General features: G+C 43.4%; 2 protein-coding genes across 3 annotated transcripts in view; both read right to left on the bottom strand.

The window, feature by feature from the left end:
• Positions 1-6,235, bottom strand: part of LOC105559351 — a 13,774-nt gene extending 7,539 nt beyond the window's left edge. The window contains exons 1-2 of the mRNA XM_012007569.1: positions 5,760-6,235; positions 2,146-2,503 (exon numbers count right to left, since the gene is read on the bottom strand). Coding sequence (XP_011862959.1) covers positions 2,146-2,503; positions 5,760-5,935 — 534 coding nt within the window. The 5' untranslated portion in view covers positions 5,936-6,235. The remainder of the gene's footprint in view (positions 1-2,145; positions 2,504-5,759) is intronic.
• A 4,321-nt stretch (positions 6,236-10,556) lies between these two features.
• Positions 10,557-17,500, bottom strand: part of LOC105559350 (protein SCAI) — an 11,668-nt gene continuing 4,724 nt past the window's right edge. The window contains exons 3-4 of one of the 2 annotated variants that reach the window (XM_012007567.1): positions 13,064-13,477; positions 10,557-11,278 (exon numbers count right to left, since the gene is read on the bottom strand). In XM_012007567.1, coding sequence (XP_011862957.1) covers positions 11,019-11,278; positions 13,064-13,477 — 674 coding nt within the window. In that variant the 3' untranslated portion in view covers positions 10,557-11,018. Of the gene's footprint in view, positions 11,379-13,063; positions 13,478-17,500 lie in introns of both variants that reach the window. The other variant, XM_012007566.1, reaches the window with a different exon arrangement.

The raw sequence follows: 17,500 nt of genomic DNA, 5'->3' as shown, positions 1-17,500 counted from the left end.
CCCACAATAAGCGTTGATGCGGGTATTACATAACACCTTGTATATTTTATTACAACGTTTATATCTTTTCACTTTTTGTACTATTGACTACGTAATTCTTTGTATTATCCAGCTTGCGTATTCTTCCATGCGTTAATTTGTAGGGGAAAGTGGGGTAAAGTGGGAATAGTTTTTACTGTGAAGCAATAGAGCCATAAAAATTAATTTTTATGCAACAGTGAGTGTACCATCGCCAAAAAGTAGACTTTAGCTGAGTTTCGCCCATCTGTAATAGATAAAAATATTCTTCTGTCGTAGATGTCTTCCAATGTGAACAAAAGTCCAAAAATAGCCATTTTTGTAAAATATGGGGTAAAGTGGGAAATGTGCTATTATTGATTAGAAATGAAGCAAACTGCAATTTTATTCATGGTAAATCTTTATTTAGAACTTGGAATTCACAAAAATGTTAATCGAAATAAAAAATTTGAAGAAATTAAGAATAATTATAAATATTGCCTTCTTCTCGATCTTGACGTCTTTAAATGCTTGTACCAAAGCTGAAACATCTACACCTGGATCTTGACGTTTTTTAAACGTATTTACGAGGCATGATGACTGAAAGCAATGAAATATTTCATAAAAACACATAATTTCTATTAAAAACATTGTTCCATTGACAATTTAGTGATTTCCCACTTTACCCCATCCACGTCGTTTTAAAGATTTTGGCATGGCGTCGACACAAGGTTAGAATTGTCCAAACAACGTATTACATTTCGAAAGATAACAATCAGAAGATAACTTACCAATTTTCGTTTTAAACGGAACGTTGAATATACCCTCGAAACACACTTGCACGAAAATAAGGAAAACAACTTTGCAAACTATTTTTCTCACTAATTCACGGAGGAATGAAAAACTGCGTGCACACACGTCAGTAACTTATGAAAAATGACGTAGTAGTAGCAAGGAACATTTGACAGCAGTTGGTATAGTTCAATACCCATCCCAGACAGCACACCATGTCTAAAAGACAGCTTTAAGACGTCTTTAAGTCTAAAAGACGTCTTAAAGACGTCTTTATGATGTCTTTTAGATATGTGTGCTGTCTGGGATAAATGCATCGAAAAATGGTATTTCCCACTTTACCCCACTTCCCACTTTACCCCACTTTCCCCTACTTCTTTCTTTATACTGAAGATGGTCCAATAAGAACCGAAACGTATATTCAGTTCCAATTAAAGAATTTTTATAGGACACTACAACCTTGTCTAAGCTCTGAGCCCCTTTTCATAATTACGTGATTTTTATCATACGAGCCATTCTTATTTATAAATTCTTTTACATTTTGTAAAAAAGACTGTTAGAATTAGTATATAGGGATTGTTAGAATCAGGAGAATTAGAATATTACAAATAATTCATTTTAAGGTCATAATGAAAATGGATTAGTGTCGTGCAAAGCATTCGACATGCAATGCCACTTAAAAACACGCAAAATGCATTAAAAGCGAGTAGTTTCAAGTGTTGCAAAGTAGCTAGCCACTGTAGCTAATCGCGAAGTAAGTCATCGTCAGGTTCGGAATCCATTTCAAATCTATTGTCGGATCCACCGAAATAAATCGCGAAGTCTTTCGCGGGCTGACGCGGGGGGGGGGGGGGTGCGGATTTCTGCGCGAGAACGACTTCACGTCCTCATTGAAAAATATCGGCAAGGTCGAGGGATGATTAATATTCCGGCGCCGTATATATTCTTGGAACACGGTTGCGCCACTAATGCGATGGAGAAGCTCGAGCTTTCTGGAGCGCATTGCGAGCGACAGCGGTATTGCACAATCGGGCAGTGACACGCTCACGTTTGCGCCTCCTTTTTACACGCGAGTTTCGCTAAATATAGGCGGCATATTCGGCGCGAGTAGCGAACCAAAGACAACAAGACCATGCAGCCCCCGAGAGCCTCGTGGCGCGCTTTTAAATTCCGGGGGTCTCTATCGATTCACCCGGCAGCTATATTTAACCGGTTTTTATTTTATTCCTTTTTATTCAATTGGCGAACGAGAGGTGCCTTCGCAGCCATGATTCTCGACCTATGAATATTGATTTACCGATTTGTGTTATTATTTCAACGTGTATAAGTTGAAGCACTTTGAAATAAAAGCTCTACCTGACTAGTGTTGACCTCGCCGTCTGTTCTGGACTCGGTGTAGGGAGTGGACGCGAGGAATCGCTCCTCCAGCCTGTCCTGAAACTGCTGCGCCGTAGGTTCCTGCTCCTCGGAGGTCTCGCCGCAGGTCTCGCCGAGCTCACGGCCCTCCATCGCGCTGTCCTCGATTTTGCCGTCCAACGGGAGGATCACATCGCCGTCCAGGATCAGCTCCGGCGGTAGCCGGCCCCGATCGTCGAGACTGTCGTCGCTGTCGGCGACGGGCATCACGTCCGTGTCGGTAATCCGCACGACCGGTGCCATCACTGGACGCGGCAGCGACGGCGGCGGCGGCGCGATCGGTTCATAGTCGTGCTCGCTGCGGTGAGAATTCACGCTTATAGACCGGAAGGCCGATTGCATATAAATAAAACTGTGTGCTTGCATTGAATCATTGAATCAACACGTTGTTTGTCCGGCGAGTTTCGTATACGTGCACCACAAGAAGGAATTTTTCGAGGGGTAAACCGCTGAGGGCATTGTGGTGTACAGATTTGCGGCATTACTGGGCATTACTGGGCTTTACTAGGCATTTTTCGGGCATTAGTTTGGGCATTAGGCCTTGCTGGGGCATTATAAAGATAAAATAAGATAAAGTAATGCCCACTGGGCATTCCCGTACAGCACAAAACTTGCAGTTACATTACAATAACATTGCTACAATATTGCGACATTGCTGTAATGTAGCTGCAATGTAACTGCAAGGTTTGTGCTGTATGGGTTGGTGTGCAAGATTTTGGTCAGCGGTTATCCCCTCGGAATTTTCATTGTCATCATAAACGTATTGTATGATTAAAAAGAAAAATTCTTAATTGTCGAGTAGCACTCTTTCCATTTTATATTGTTGTCTGTCTATTCATGTCATTCAGAATTTTATTACAATAGAGAGAAATAATTTCGTCGACCATAACTGGCTAGTTTATTAATGAAATTTGCACACCGCGTTTCGACCAATATTTCTGGTCCTTATCAAGTGAATACTGTAAATTTATTTTACTAAATAGCATTAAGTTTTTACAAGTGCTTTAAATAATGTTGATAACATCGGTTACACAGATCTACAAAAAAAGAGTACCCTATGCCGGAGATCTGACTAGGCTATTCTTATGTACTTTGAGTCGCTGATTACGAATCTGAAGTCAGAATTGCTCCACCATGTCACAGCTTTTTGTAATCTCAAAAATAGAAAAAATGCTGCCCTCGTTCGAGGGTAGTAAGACTGCGCTTCTTGAGGGGAAAGTTGCCGAAATTATACCCAATGAGCAAAATATTAACAGATTGACAGTAGATTTATCAGAAACCCACACCAAAATACCATAGCCATCTGTGTCCGCATTTGACTTTTGTTTTGACAACAGAGTCTGTACCCACACAGCACAGAAAGATTGCAGAAATGTTACATTGCAAGATTGCAATATTGCAGCAACATTGCGCAGCATTGCTGCAACGTTTCTGGAGGATTGCAGCAACGTTGAAATGTCCGCCCTCAGAGAGATTGCAGTGCAACATTATAGCAATGTTGCGGTGCAATATTTTTGGAATAATTTGTTGTTGTTGTACATAAGCAGAGAATTTACTAATTACATATGCATCCGGGCCTTTTTCAATACACAGCAAGCTATTGCGAAGCAACCTAACGAAATTATGTCGCTTCGCAATAGATGGAGATTGCGAGCAACACCGCACTGATCAGGTACTTAATAATTCGCGCATTATTGGTCATCAACGAAAATAACATTATAAAATTATCGTAATTAGAAAAATTTTTTAAATAGAAAATATAGTATTTTTATTATTTTTGAAACATTGCTGCAATATTGCTATCGAAAGTTTGCAATTTTATATCCCTGCAATGTCTCTGCAAGATTGCAACGTTTCTGCAATGTAACTGCAACCATCTGTGCTGTATGGGCATAGTTATAGCGGAAAGTTTTGGCGAAACGCACTCAATGTAAATCTAGTATTCCCAATATTGGCCCAATATTGTAAGATGTCCATTGCCTTCTTTTATTTCGCCAATATGTCTATTTAGCAATATTGGTCTAATATTGTATCAGTATTAGACTAATATTCTTATTGCATTGTTAAATATTGGCCAATGCACTTCCAATATAAATCTAATATTATATAATTATTATCGTGCAGTATTTACATTTACTCTATGGCCGATATTGGCTTTACGTTGGGCAATGTCGGCCAATGCATTTCTAATATAACCAACATTGAACCAACATTTAGCCAATGCACTGTGCTACTGGGGCTGTTCTAACAGATTTGGGTATCTGGGATATTTCGATGTATCTTCAGGCGTTAAACCTAAATAAAATTCTGAATGACATAAATAGATAGACAACAATATGAAACAACCTAACATTATCGAAATGTCCTGAATCACAACGAAATCTAAAATGTAAGTTATATTCGACCGAAACAAATTCTTCTTTCCGAGGCTCATAGCTTTAATCGATGCACTACAATATTTTTGAGAAATTTTCACCGTCTTCGTGGTAAAAAATAATACGCTGAATATTGCACCGTGAAATTGAGCGCATTATATATTATTCTAAATGTGTCTAGGCTCTGTGTTTACGTATTCCCGTCACCATTCGAAAATTGCGTGTTACCCCTTTCCGATCTCATGAGATCAATGTAATCGAGTGCAGGACCGGAGTGTCTACATCGAAGGGATCATGTTGTTCGAAGGAAACTCATCAACTGATACATGGCCCTCGTGTTATTTCGCGTTATGTTTAGTTTTTTTTCCCAGAAATCAAACAGAGAAATCGACGAAATTTTTACTGTTCTTTTAAAGAACGTAGTACTTGACTCGTTTCCCGTCGATCTTCTATAACGCTTTATCTCGACAGTTCTCTAAACACATCACTTTTCTAGAAGAATTCGATTGTATCTAAAAATTTCCCAGCTCTTGTGGCATAAACTGGCAAGTTCCAATTTTTAATGCTACAGATATAGAAAAGTCCAAATGACACAAACATTGCAAAAATATCTGAAGGAACATAAAAAATTGCTCGGACTCTCTTTCTCTCTCTCTATCTATCTTTCTTTCAGATGTCTCTTACGTTTTTGCGTTTAAAATTTATGTTGCGTCAACAGGCAACAAGATTATTTTGCCTCTTAACGCCGAGAATCGGGGCTCGTTGAATTCCCCTGCTCTTAAACATCCGCTGCAAACGCGCTCAGTTCAGTGTAACACGGTCCCGTCAGATGTCCAGCCCCGTCCCGGGGACGTTGCGGCGTGCGCGCGTGTACCGGTGCGCGGATACGCGGGACACGCGGGTCGCGGACGGGGAACTGGACTTGGCGGATTTGGGAGCTGACCGAGCTTTCTATCTATAGCCAGCCGGGCGGACCTTAAATAGCTGCGGTACGCGACGCGGTTTCGCACGGTGTAACCTATCCGATAGCGCGACCGATATGATAGCGATGGAATAGACAAGGCGAGCTCCCGGCGGGAGCGAGACCGCGCTCTACGTGGTCGGCGATCCGAGGGGGTGGGTGTTTCCCGTCGGTCTCGAGCCGTAAACGGAAACGTCGGGGTGTATGGGCGTACTGACCTGCAGCGGACCGCAGGTGGCTGCTGCATCGTCCTGGATGACGGTCTGACGAGGAGAGCACGTCGCTCCGGCAGAAGCGAGTCGCTCTGGTAGTACTGACACCCGCAACGGACCTCGCGCCCGAGGCTCGACGTCGACGACGCCCGCGAAGTGCGTCCTCGTTGCTCCGGCTCCATCCCCACCCCCGGAGAAACGCCGCGGCCGCACACGGAGGTCCGGCACTGATCCACCTCTCCAGTCTCCTCTTCCTCTATCTGCCTACCTCAGCAAGGCGATCAGGGAGCGACAACGACGACGACGACGACGTTTCGCCGTTCTTCCTGGTACGTCGTCCACGAAACACCCTTCGTCTCCCGATCGAAGGGAAGAGGGAGAGACAGAGAGAGGAAGATAGGGGAGAGAGACAAAGTAGAGAAGAGGAGGCTGAGCGGCCCGCTAGAGCAGCCCGCTGCAGCGGCTCCTAGGCGACTCCCTTCCGTACCCTCGGCCGCCCATCGCGAGCGCGATCGGGGCGGAGAGACATCGGATTATTTATAGCGGCCTCCGGTATTCCGCGGGCTTCGACACTGTCTCGGGCCGTGCGAGCCGCCGCGGATCACCTGGTGCGTCCCGCGGTCCATGCGGACCGTCGCGGCAAATTTCAACCGCGGGCGCAAATTGCCGGGTGAGGTGAGGGTTCAGACGGGTGCTCCTCCTGTTTCTTCATTTGGGTTTTAGCCTGGTGAACGCGGAGGAAGTCGCGCCGACGTGAATCCCGCGATTGGCTCGGTACCAAAAGCGTGTTCCGACGGTATTTCTGTTAACGAGGCACGGTTGGGTGTCTTCGGTTCTCGGGGAAGAGAACGAGTCGACGTGACCTGTGTGAAACTTACCCCGGAAGTACTCCGGCTCGCCATGCGTCGCGGCGATAAACGACGCTGACGAGTGCCGGAATTAGGATACAGCTGCGGTATTTTATGTTACGTTAACGCCACTTACCGGCGTCTTAATTATCGAGGAAGGTCAGCGGCGGCGGCGACGCTTTCACGCGTCGTCTCTCGTTTTGTTAAATTATGCGCAGAGCTATGGTTCTCTGAATATTTCTCTACTGATGCGTGCGATGTGCATGTCCGTGATTGAAAACGTGGCCGAGGAGACGTCGAGACGCTGCGTTGTAGAAATTAATTAAGGAAACGTCGAAAGGAGACCTTTTGACGACTCTTTCTCGAGTAGTAAAACAGGGCGCGACGAAGCAGGGACCCAGTGAGAAATGATTCGTCGAAACGATATCGAATCGACGTCGACATTGACAAATTGACGTCGATTCGACATCAATTTGACGGCGTCGACGTCGATCGACGAGACACTTCTCGCCGGGAAAGTGTCTCGACTCGAGACCGCGGGAAAAACCCAAGATTAACGCGATTTGATTTGAAAGTGAAACTTTTTCCTCTCGAACAATCCCGCGCTGCAGCGACGCGCGTCGTCCCGCAGCGCGCGAGCTTATAAAGAAAGACATAAAGGCGGACGAACGTCATGCGCGGCAATGGATTCGGCGATTGTGTCACATCTTGGCACTCGACGCCAGCAGCCATCGCGACACAATGCTCGACGACGACTTGGGCCTGCCGACTTTGTTAACGCACCTCGGTCAATGTAAAAATAATTCGTCGAGAAATACGCAGCTGCGTTGCATTCTTCTCGCAAATTGCACGTTAATTGTTAACGTATTCGTAGCTCAAGTATATACGCGCGGACGACGTTCCGCGATGTATGTGTACGCGTGCATTCGGTGTGTCCCAAGATTACCGGCACGTCTTTCACGCACCGAGAGATCGGCCGACCTTTCCTCACAATTCCGGCCGCACTCCAACGGTGCGGTCGTCTTCGGTTTCGATCGCAAGAAATAAACACGAGAATGTATAAAAATCGATATATAATCTGTGAATGCTGTCGGCGACGCCACATTTTTACGGAAAAATGGCCTCAAACCAATCGAGAAATGGCAGTAGAAGCGATGATAATTCTGTGACACCCTGCATCCTGTACAGGGTGTGCGGTAACGAATGGTAAAACCGAGGGCTTGATTTCACGTACAAAACTAAGTCGGGATTAAACTCGTGCAAAATTCAATCTTTCGCCCGAGCTGAGGGAGCGTTCCGCTCTCGCGCAATTTTTGAAAGCCTTTTTCTCAACGAAGGAGCGTTAAAAAAATAGTTTAACTTACACTTCTGACTTACTTTTGCGCGCACGGAGTTACTACCCTCTCGATTGTACCATTCGTTACGGGACAACCTGTATAAAACGTTATATATATAATACTCTTTCCTCGAAATCTGAGGCGTGTTATACAGGGTGTTTCAGACGTACCACGTCACTTCGCGACGTTTGACCAAGAGGCTCTCGATGTAGAATGGCTCTTAAACAATGAGAGATTCGTGTTTCACGAGCGTAAATAAATTAAGTGGCGTTTCTCCGCTAAGGCTGGTGGCAGAGAACGATCCGTAAACGCTTAGGTCTGTCTTAGAGCCGTGGCACACAACGGCCTTAAGCAATAAGACGTAAGCGGTAAACGAATTGACCAATCATAGTCGAGAACTATGGCAGTGGCTTACGTCTTATCGCTTAAGATAAGTTTGTGTGCCACGGCCCTTAGTCGTAGACGTAAGGCAAGGCCGAGAAAAACTTAAGTCGACTTAAGTTTTTCTCTGCCTTGCCTTACGTCTACGACTAAGACAGACTTAAGCATTTACAGATCGTTCTCTGCCATCAGCCTAACTTTAAGGGGATGCTGGAGTGACTCTTCACCTTTTACACCTTTTGCTCCTAGAACTGCCTAGTCAGCAAAATGTTAACAGATTGACAGCAGATTCGTCAGAAACCCACACCAAAACCGTAGCCATCTGTGCCCGCATTTGACTTTTTGTTTTGGCAACAGAGTCTGTAAAATATACGCTGTTAACAGATTACCGGCAGAAACCAAGTAGGTTCAGTTATGCGAGTAGATTTTGTTGCATTTCTGTTGACACGCTGGCAACATGTCGAATATATCAGTTCCTGTATGCAATCTGCAGTCTTTCTGCCTTCAAAAGTTATAGTGAGGATTTGATGAAATTGGCTATCTGAGTGTCAATTCATAAACACATTTGTGTAATGTATGTACAATTATGACGCTTTCCCTTACGGAAAAAACACTCGATTGTCCGAGTTTACTCTCAAATTTGAGTGTAAATACTTAAATTTGGGTGTTTACGCCCAAATTTGAGAGTAAATTCGGAGAATCGAGTGTTAACACTCAATGAGTGTTTTTTTCCGTAAGGATTTGTGTACAGACCGACAGTGCTCCACTAATCGGACTAAATCAGAGGAATAGCGTGGTATCATTGAAATTAAGTTTAGAAGCCTAACAAAAAATCTATTTACTTGAATAAAACGTATAACTTATTCGAGTGAATAGATTTTTTGTTAGGCTTCTAAAGTCAATTTCAATGATACCACACTATTCTCCGATTCCGTCCGATTAGTGGAACACTGTCGGTCTGTACACAAAAGCCACATAATTTGTACATTACACAAATGTTTTCATGATTCATGACAGTTCTAGGTGCAAAGGGTGCAGAATCCACTCCAGCATCCACTTAAGCAAGTCTCACTTCCCGACTAATCCTTTTAATTCAGTCCCACACGGCACAGAAAGATTGCAGGAAGATTGCAGAAATGTTACATTGCAAGATTGCAATATTGCAGCAACGTTTCTGGAGGATTGCAGCAACGTTGAAATGTCCGCCCTCAGAGAGATTGCAGTGCAACATTATAGCAATGTTGCGGTGCAATATTTTTGGAATAATTTGTTGTTGTTGTACATAAGCAGAGAATTTACTAATTACATATGCATCCGGGCCTTTTTCAATACACAGCAAGCTATTGCGAAGCAACCTAACGAAATTATGTCGCTTCGCAATAGATGGAGATTGCGAGCAACACCGCACTGATCAGGTACTTAATAATTCGCGCATTATTGGTCATCAACGAAAATAACATTATAAAATTATCGTAATTAGAAAAATTTTTTAAATAGAAAATATAGTATTTTTATTATTTTTGAAACATTGCTGCAATATTGCTATCGAAAGTTTGCAATTTTATATCCCTGCAATGTCTCTGCAAGATTGCAACGTTTCTGCAATGTAACTGCAACCATCTGTGCTGTACGGGCGTTCGTTCGAGATCTTCAATCTGTTCGCAAAGAAAAAAAGTACCTATCGAAAACACGCCAAGATGGTCCGGTAGGTCTGAAACGCTCTATACTTTTGCAATACTTAATAAAATATATAGAATATACAGCGTGTATTTTGCATATGTACGTGTCGTGTATGTGTGTGTGTAAATATATAATACACTGTGTGTGTACGTGTGTTACGCTAGGAGTCCTATAACGACGTTCGTACGGCCGCTAAAGATCCGATACAGCGTGGTGTCGTTGAGAGGAAAGGGTGATCGCATGTATAAGTGAGCGCCTAGCAATTTCTTCGATAATCTTCCGACTCGCATGGCCGCTCGCTCGTCCCGTGCGAGTCGTCATCCGTGCGGTTAACGTCAAACTCCTCGTCAAGCTCGTAGACCGCGCTCCACTTTTTGCTTATAAATAAACGAGCGGAGGAGAAGAGACGTTTCCGTGCGCGCGCGTGGGTGACGCTCAGGCCGATCGCGAGCGACCACGGCGACGGCGATGGCGCGTCTCTGCCTTGAAATCGCACGAAACGGCGCGGAGGGGCAGTGGGGCTTTCACGGTGTGTTCGAGTACGAGACAAAGAGAATGCAAATATCGGGGATGTGTTATTCGTACGAAAATTATATTGCCACTCCACATGTGTGCATATACACACATATATACGTATGAATGTATATGTATATATACACACCTATATGTTACAGTTCAAGCATTCGAGCGCATTTCAAGTATGTAACTCTTGAAGAACCAGAAGCGGTAGTTTAATCTTTACATTATCAGTCCGAAGCATCGGATGTGTAGCAGCAACACTCGCTCGATCGTGTATTTCCCTGGGATTCTCCATGTCGCAGAGTTGTCGTTATAATCGGACGGTGTAGGCGAGTCCCGTCGTCCGGCGATTACGCGAAATCGGTAGGGCGATTATATCCTGCCTCGGTGTCGCGTCCAAGTTTCTTGGGGACGACTCCCTGAGTCTCACTGATGGACACGTGTGGCCGCGCGATCTCGCGAATTACGCGATTACTGCGAAGACGCGGTTTAATGAGGTCTCAGTGTAACGATTTTATTGTTGCAATTGTAATTACAGTAGTCGTAATCGTAATCGTGGTTGTGAGATGGTAACAGGGACGTCGTGTCGGAGACCGGGCATGGTAAATGCCGGGGTCAGGCGAGCTCGTTGCTGTCCGGAAAGTGGTCGCGGGCGTCCAGGCAGGCGGCCAGATCGAGCACCAGGTGATGGAGGCTGGGATGGTCGAGGACCTCCGCGTCCGGCAGAGGCGGATGGCAACGTGGCCTCTGCTGGCGGCCCCTGAACGAGCGGTGCAGGTTCAGCACCACGTCGCAGAACACATAGCGCACCAGCAGCAGCCGCAGGAAGTCGTCACCGAAGAACTGCAGCACGCTGGTCTCTACGAGTTGCGAATCAGGTTACACGTCGAATACATCTGGGGAACGATTCGATTTCATGGAGGAAGATGCGAATGTTTCGCATGTTAAGGGGATCCTAAAGCCACCTGTTTTATCGACATTCTTTCAATTGGCTCTATGGAAATGCAAAACTCTTTTACGGAATTAAAGTACGCAGCAAAATCTAGACTATGCTGGTCGACTTTATATAAAAAATGAAAAAAAATTTTTTTACTAATTTTTGGTACACTTGACGGCAATATTTGCTTGATACAAGTATTCTACAATAAATATTTACAAAATGAGACCAATATACTCTAGGAACAATATATAAGAACAATATCGTGCAATTAGAACTAAGATTAATTGCCTAGAAAAAAGAAAAAGAAGAAGAAAAACAGAGCAGTACGGCGTGTAGAAATAGTTGCAGGCTTCTTCGAGAGAGGTCGCTGCCAAACTTCTATCAAATCAGTAAAGCCATGGTGTTGAAGAAGATAGAATTCGATCCAAAATCTCGGTCTGAGCAATGTGCAGCTAATGAAATTGTTGCTTTTTCATAAAGGTTGCAAATTGACTGGCTATTAATTTCTCGGACCGAGTAGAACCTGGAATTAAAAATGTCGATAATTGACGCTTTTAATTCCGCTCCCTGTTTTATTGACACTGATCGAGTTCGCTAACGGCTTTAGGATTCCCTTAAAGTGAACGCGTATCTATTTCTCTTTGGAGTTGGTCCTTCGTCGATGTGGCTTCGACGAAAGACTCTTTAACTTCTTCAGATAGGGTTGAACTTTCAAACAGGCTTTTCTAGAAATGTTGCGGAGGCGAATAAAGGAAAGGCATAGTTGTCTCTTCCCTATGTACAAAGTTACGCGATGTTCGAGCTTGGTCCGCCGAGTTTTTAATTTTCGATTGTTCAACCGAGTTTGCTCGCGGAAAGATATTCTAATTGTATATTGCACAGAAAACACGCGAAATGTTAAAATAACAAGCTCGTAACATAACATCGGCTCATCTCGATAAGGACAATGGGTGTCCCTTAACTCGGCGGTTAGAGAGACACGCAAAAATCGAGAGCGGGAGTTCGCCGATAAATTCGTTTGGATCTAGGCCAAATGCGTTTATTGTTGTAACGCGATCGTAAGTCGCATTCAATGAGCCAGGCGGCTGCTGCCGCGCAAGGAACACGCCCTCGTTTTCGTGATAAAATCTTAATTTTGTTCGCCTTTCTCTCAGTGCCGCGCTGTAACTATCAAATACCACGCGATACACTGGTCAAGTGGAATAAATCTTTTTCGATACGTGTTTTTCGGGGGGCGATTTTATCCTATTCAGAAACGTTCCGTCTTAAACCGTTACGGTGGACATTCAAGACTGGACGTTCTAAGAACCGTTTCTTACAATAGCAGTGATAACATTTGAATTCGATAATTAGCGCCGTTGCGACGCTGCAAAATGTTGGTCGCATCTGTCTCGAGACTGACGATAAGTACAAATGCACGATTTCAATAACGATCTCTTCATTAATGACGTTAATTTCTAGCCAGTCGGCGAGAAACTGATTGAGAGACGGCTCGAGCTCTCTTAGAATTCATCATCCTCCACTATCGAACCCGCGCACCTTGGCTGTTTTCATCTGATCGACAATTGTTGTCGCCTCGGACAATTGATTGTCGAGTATCCTTACCGCATCGGGAGCGCATTACGAGCTGACTGGCCTCGTTAAGGAATCGCTCGATGTAACGCTGGCAGCGCTCCCAATGTTGCACGGGCAGGCTCCCGACGTTGCATATAAGGCAGAAGGCGGCAAGGGGGGCGTGAAGAAATAGGGTAAACAGGCTGCCACCGTGTCGCAGGTCGCGCAGAGTCGGCGGCACGTCCTGCGGTGACATCAGCACCATCAGGGGCTGGCCGAAGTAGCGCGGTATCTGCTGGAACACGAAGCTGTTGTCCGAGTCGACGACGACGAAGAGCGGCTTCCTGGTGAAGGGATACAGGTCGCCCGGGTAGAGGCAGTGCGGCTCCTTGCCGCCGGCCGGCCTCTTCCCGTGCTCCGGGTCCCTTTTGCTGCACGTGGACACGCCACCCAGGTCGTACCCCACTGCAAGAGCGCAACATTTTATCAACATCGTGCAATTCTGCGTTCGCCGAACCGTCAGACGGATGTCGGGCAACATTGGGGAAATCTCGAAAATCTCGCCCGCATTTGTTTCACGCGAAATATCCTTCGCGAATCGAGACAAGATGTATTCTCCGAAATGAGACACGTCTTGAGTGATTTCTTCTCGCCGTCGGTACAAGCTTATTCCATCTTTCTTTGGAATTTTTTAAATCGTCGGCCATCGCGGTAATTAATGTGTAAATCAGATTTCAGTCGAATCAGGAAGATGAATTTAACCAAACGATAAAACTTTGTGCGACAAGGGACATAACTGCCCGCACATTTAATATATTGTTTCATTTTCATTGGAAATTCAAAATTTTATTGTTTGTCGTGTAGAAATATATTAAATTTTAAACAATCTCATAAAAGTTTCAAATGTTCTTGGCACAAATAGTGCTTTATCAATAAAACGTGACTTTCGCCAATGTTGCCGTCACTCACAGTAGCTAATATTTTAATTCTAAGCACAAGCAAACGCTCTAAACTTTTTATATACGCTTGTCGAAGCAGTTCCATCAATAAACAAAAGCCGTGGAATCCGTTCCGCATTATTTATGTTGCCAATTATTGTAATCGATGGACTCCTGGTTTCTAATACATTGATATTGATTGCAAAGCTGGATTCCACGGTACGAATCTTTATTACGAAGCAGCCTTGATATCGGGACGATACTCTATTTTCCTTTAAAGACCTTCGCTGCAGTGGCTACCGAAATGTAATCTTGATCTAAGGCGTAAGAACGTTCAATTCTTTTCAAATCGCAGCCAAAGTTACATGCAGATAAACAGTCTCTGAGTAACTCTAATTTTAGTAATTATTATCAGCACAACGACGTGCAAATATAATGTAATTGGTAAATTAATTACATACAATAACAAGAGGGCAACACATAAATTTCTCAAAACAAAAGTTTCCCCCGAAACTAATAAGCATTTACTAATCACTGTTAAATATGTTAAATATAATAATAATACTTTTCAGTTAATTAGACATTTGCTCGTTATTCCTTAAATGTGTTCATACACCAATTTCCGGGGATACTTTGAAATAAAATACATGAAACGCGCGCATACATTGTTTAAAAAAAATCAATCTCGGTTTTTATGAACAAGAGAACATACGTATTCGTTTACATCACCAAACTCGAAGCCGTTACGAGCGTTCCGTTATGATCTCTGACAGAAAAATATTCAGCAAATTATGTGACGAGATCTGGATGAATCTTGGAATGCTGGAATTATGCGTACAACATATGCAGAAATAGAGGCCTTTTGTCAAATATTGAGAAATATTTGCATAATGTATTTATAAATAGTATGTCAGCAAAACAGCTGCATTTTGGCAGAATCACCCCTTGGCAGAATATTTGCACGATTAAATTACCGTCGTGTTACGATGGGTTGCCGCTACGAGGCAACCCATACTCATAAGTAAAATTCACGCGAGACGAGATGAAAGCAGACCCAGCGGTAAACACGTCCCACTCTTTTTTAAACATTTATTACACGGAACTGTGGTGTTGGGCAATTTTGCTTCTAAATGTCGAAATAACTGTGTACGATTTATCGCATAAATTGAGATTATCGATCATCAATTTTTAGGCAAATACCATTTAGAAATTTTATTCTTACAAAACCGCTGCGTTATGGCGAATCGCCTTGATGCAATCAGTGTGAAATTTCTTCCTTTTGGACGATGCAATAATCACACAATATTTTAGACATTTTCCACCTAAATGATGAGCATGAAACAGGTAAGGAAAAATACGCTCAAGGTAAACTTGACACGACAAATTCTTTTGTCTTTTTTACGATAACAATGATACCAATTGTAAGTCGGCAAGTTATAGACATTTATATTTCAAGTTAAACGAAGAAATTCCGTTTAAAACAGTTCCTCTATAAACTTGTGAGAATTAGGCCAGGATTTGTCGAAGAATCCTCCTCTCTCGATGATTTTTCAGTCAATCTGGGACACTCTGTACACGGTTCGTTCGATACAAAGAGGCATTTCGGGAGATTCTCGCGTACATGTATACACGTATACAAAACACCTGGTTGCGACCGCGTCGCGCAGATTATCGTGTCGTGGCTGTTCCAATTGAGGGAGCACACGGGAACTCAGTCGGCCACTTCTACGATGATATCGGTGGCCAAAGTACCGGACTACCGACCGGGGAAACTGACCGAAAAGACCGACACGCGTACGCCTTCGGCTTCGTCGAGCGGGTGATTCGCTTTAACTCCGCATGACTGTACAACGGGCCGCTCTGTATCAGCGGTCACTTTTGGGTGACCGCCGTTTATGCTGGCGCGCGATCGGCTTAAGTGGACCGGGAACGGACTTGGTGGACCCCGGGATTGCAGGGCGTGAAATACGAGACTCGATACCTGGGGATTGATAACGCTCAAGCGCGATGTAACGATTTGCAAGCCGAATGATTTTGCGCGATACCGAAGTAACAAGAGTGACCTCTTAGTTGTGGCTCGTACTTTGCGAATCCCCAAGTTCTCCAGCGGTAAATATCGAGGGGTAAACCCGAGGCGGAAACCGCTGTAGGCATTGTGGTATTACTGAGCATTACTAGGTATTACTAGGCATTTTTGGGCATTAGTTTGGGCATTAGGCCCAGTGTGGTTAGATTTGCCACCTTTTCGGGCATGCGCAGTGCAGATCTAGTGAAATTCAGTAACGTCCACATGCTCAGAAAGTGGGAGCTTATTGTTTTGGCGGGACGGCCGGCGGAAACCTCGCAGCGAAGAGAATTATAACCAATATGAAGGTAAGATAAGTTGGTATAAGTATTTTAGTTAATATTATTACAATTTAGGTGTGCATTATGGATCCAAAAATTATAATTTTTATAGACATATAAAAATAGGGCCTTCACAGGACCTTTATATATCAGAGGTTACTACTTCACTGATGCCATATTGCACTGCGCATGCCCGAAAAGGGGGCAGATCTAACAACACTGATTAGGCCTTGCTGGGGCATTATAAAGATAAAATAAGATAAAGTAATGCCCACTGGGCATTACCCATACAGCACAAACCTTGTAGTTACACTGCAATAACATTGCTACAATATTGCAACATTGCTGTAATGTAAATCGCAATGTAACTACAACCCAAGTAGAACAAGTTAATCACAAAAACGTCAATGTGACATTAAAATGACGAATTTTACGTCATAAAATGGTCGACATCAAGATTTACTTTGCAATGACTGACTAATGATCATGATATTCGTGACGTGTATAATAATATATTATTACAGATTACATGATCAGTCATATATTATGTTTGTCTTATATTACTTCGATTTATTTTTGATGTATAATACTTAATTAACTTTGCTTGGTAAAACGAGATTAACTTTACAACATTTCGATGTCTTAATGATGTCACAAATAGGTGCTCTCGGTGGGCTATTTTGACGTCACTATGATGCATAAAAAATGATCAAAAAATGATGTCATCTTGATGTTTTCATGACCAATATGTTCTACTTGGGAAGGTTTGTGCTGTATATGGGTAGTGGGCATTGGTGTACAAGATTTTCCCATACAGCACAGATGGTTGCAGTTACATTGTAGAAACGTAGCAATCTTGCAGATTGCAGTGCAATCTTGCAGAGACATTGCAGGGATATAAAATTGCAAACTTTCGATAGCAATATTGCAGCAATGTTTCAAAAATAATAAAAATACTATATTTTCTATTTAAAAAATTTTTCCAATTACGAGAATTTTATAATGTTGATGATACAAATAATGCGCGAATTATTAAGCACTTGATCAGTGCGGTGTTGCTCGCAATCTCCATCTATCGCGAAGCGACATAACCTCCTTAGGTTGCTTCGCAAAAGCTTGCTATGCCTTGAAAAAGGCCCGGATGTATATGTAATTAGTAAATTCTCTGCTTATGTACAACAAATTATTCCAAAAATATTGCACC

Source organism: Vollenhovia emeryi, unplaced genomic scaffold, assembly GCF_000949405.1.
Source record: "Vollenhovia emeryi isolate VEMERY1.0 unplaced genomic scaffold, V.emery_V1.0 DF939279.1, whole genome shotgun sequence".
In the NCBI taxonomy this organism is placed as follows: Eukaryota; Metazoa; Arthropoda; class Insecta; order Hymenoptera; family Formicidae; genus Vollenhovia; species Vollenhovia emeryi.
This window is presented reverse-complemented; position numbering and strand designations above follow the sequence as displayed.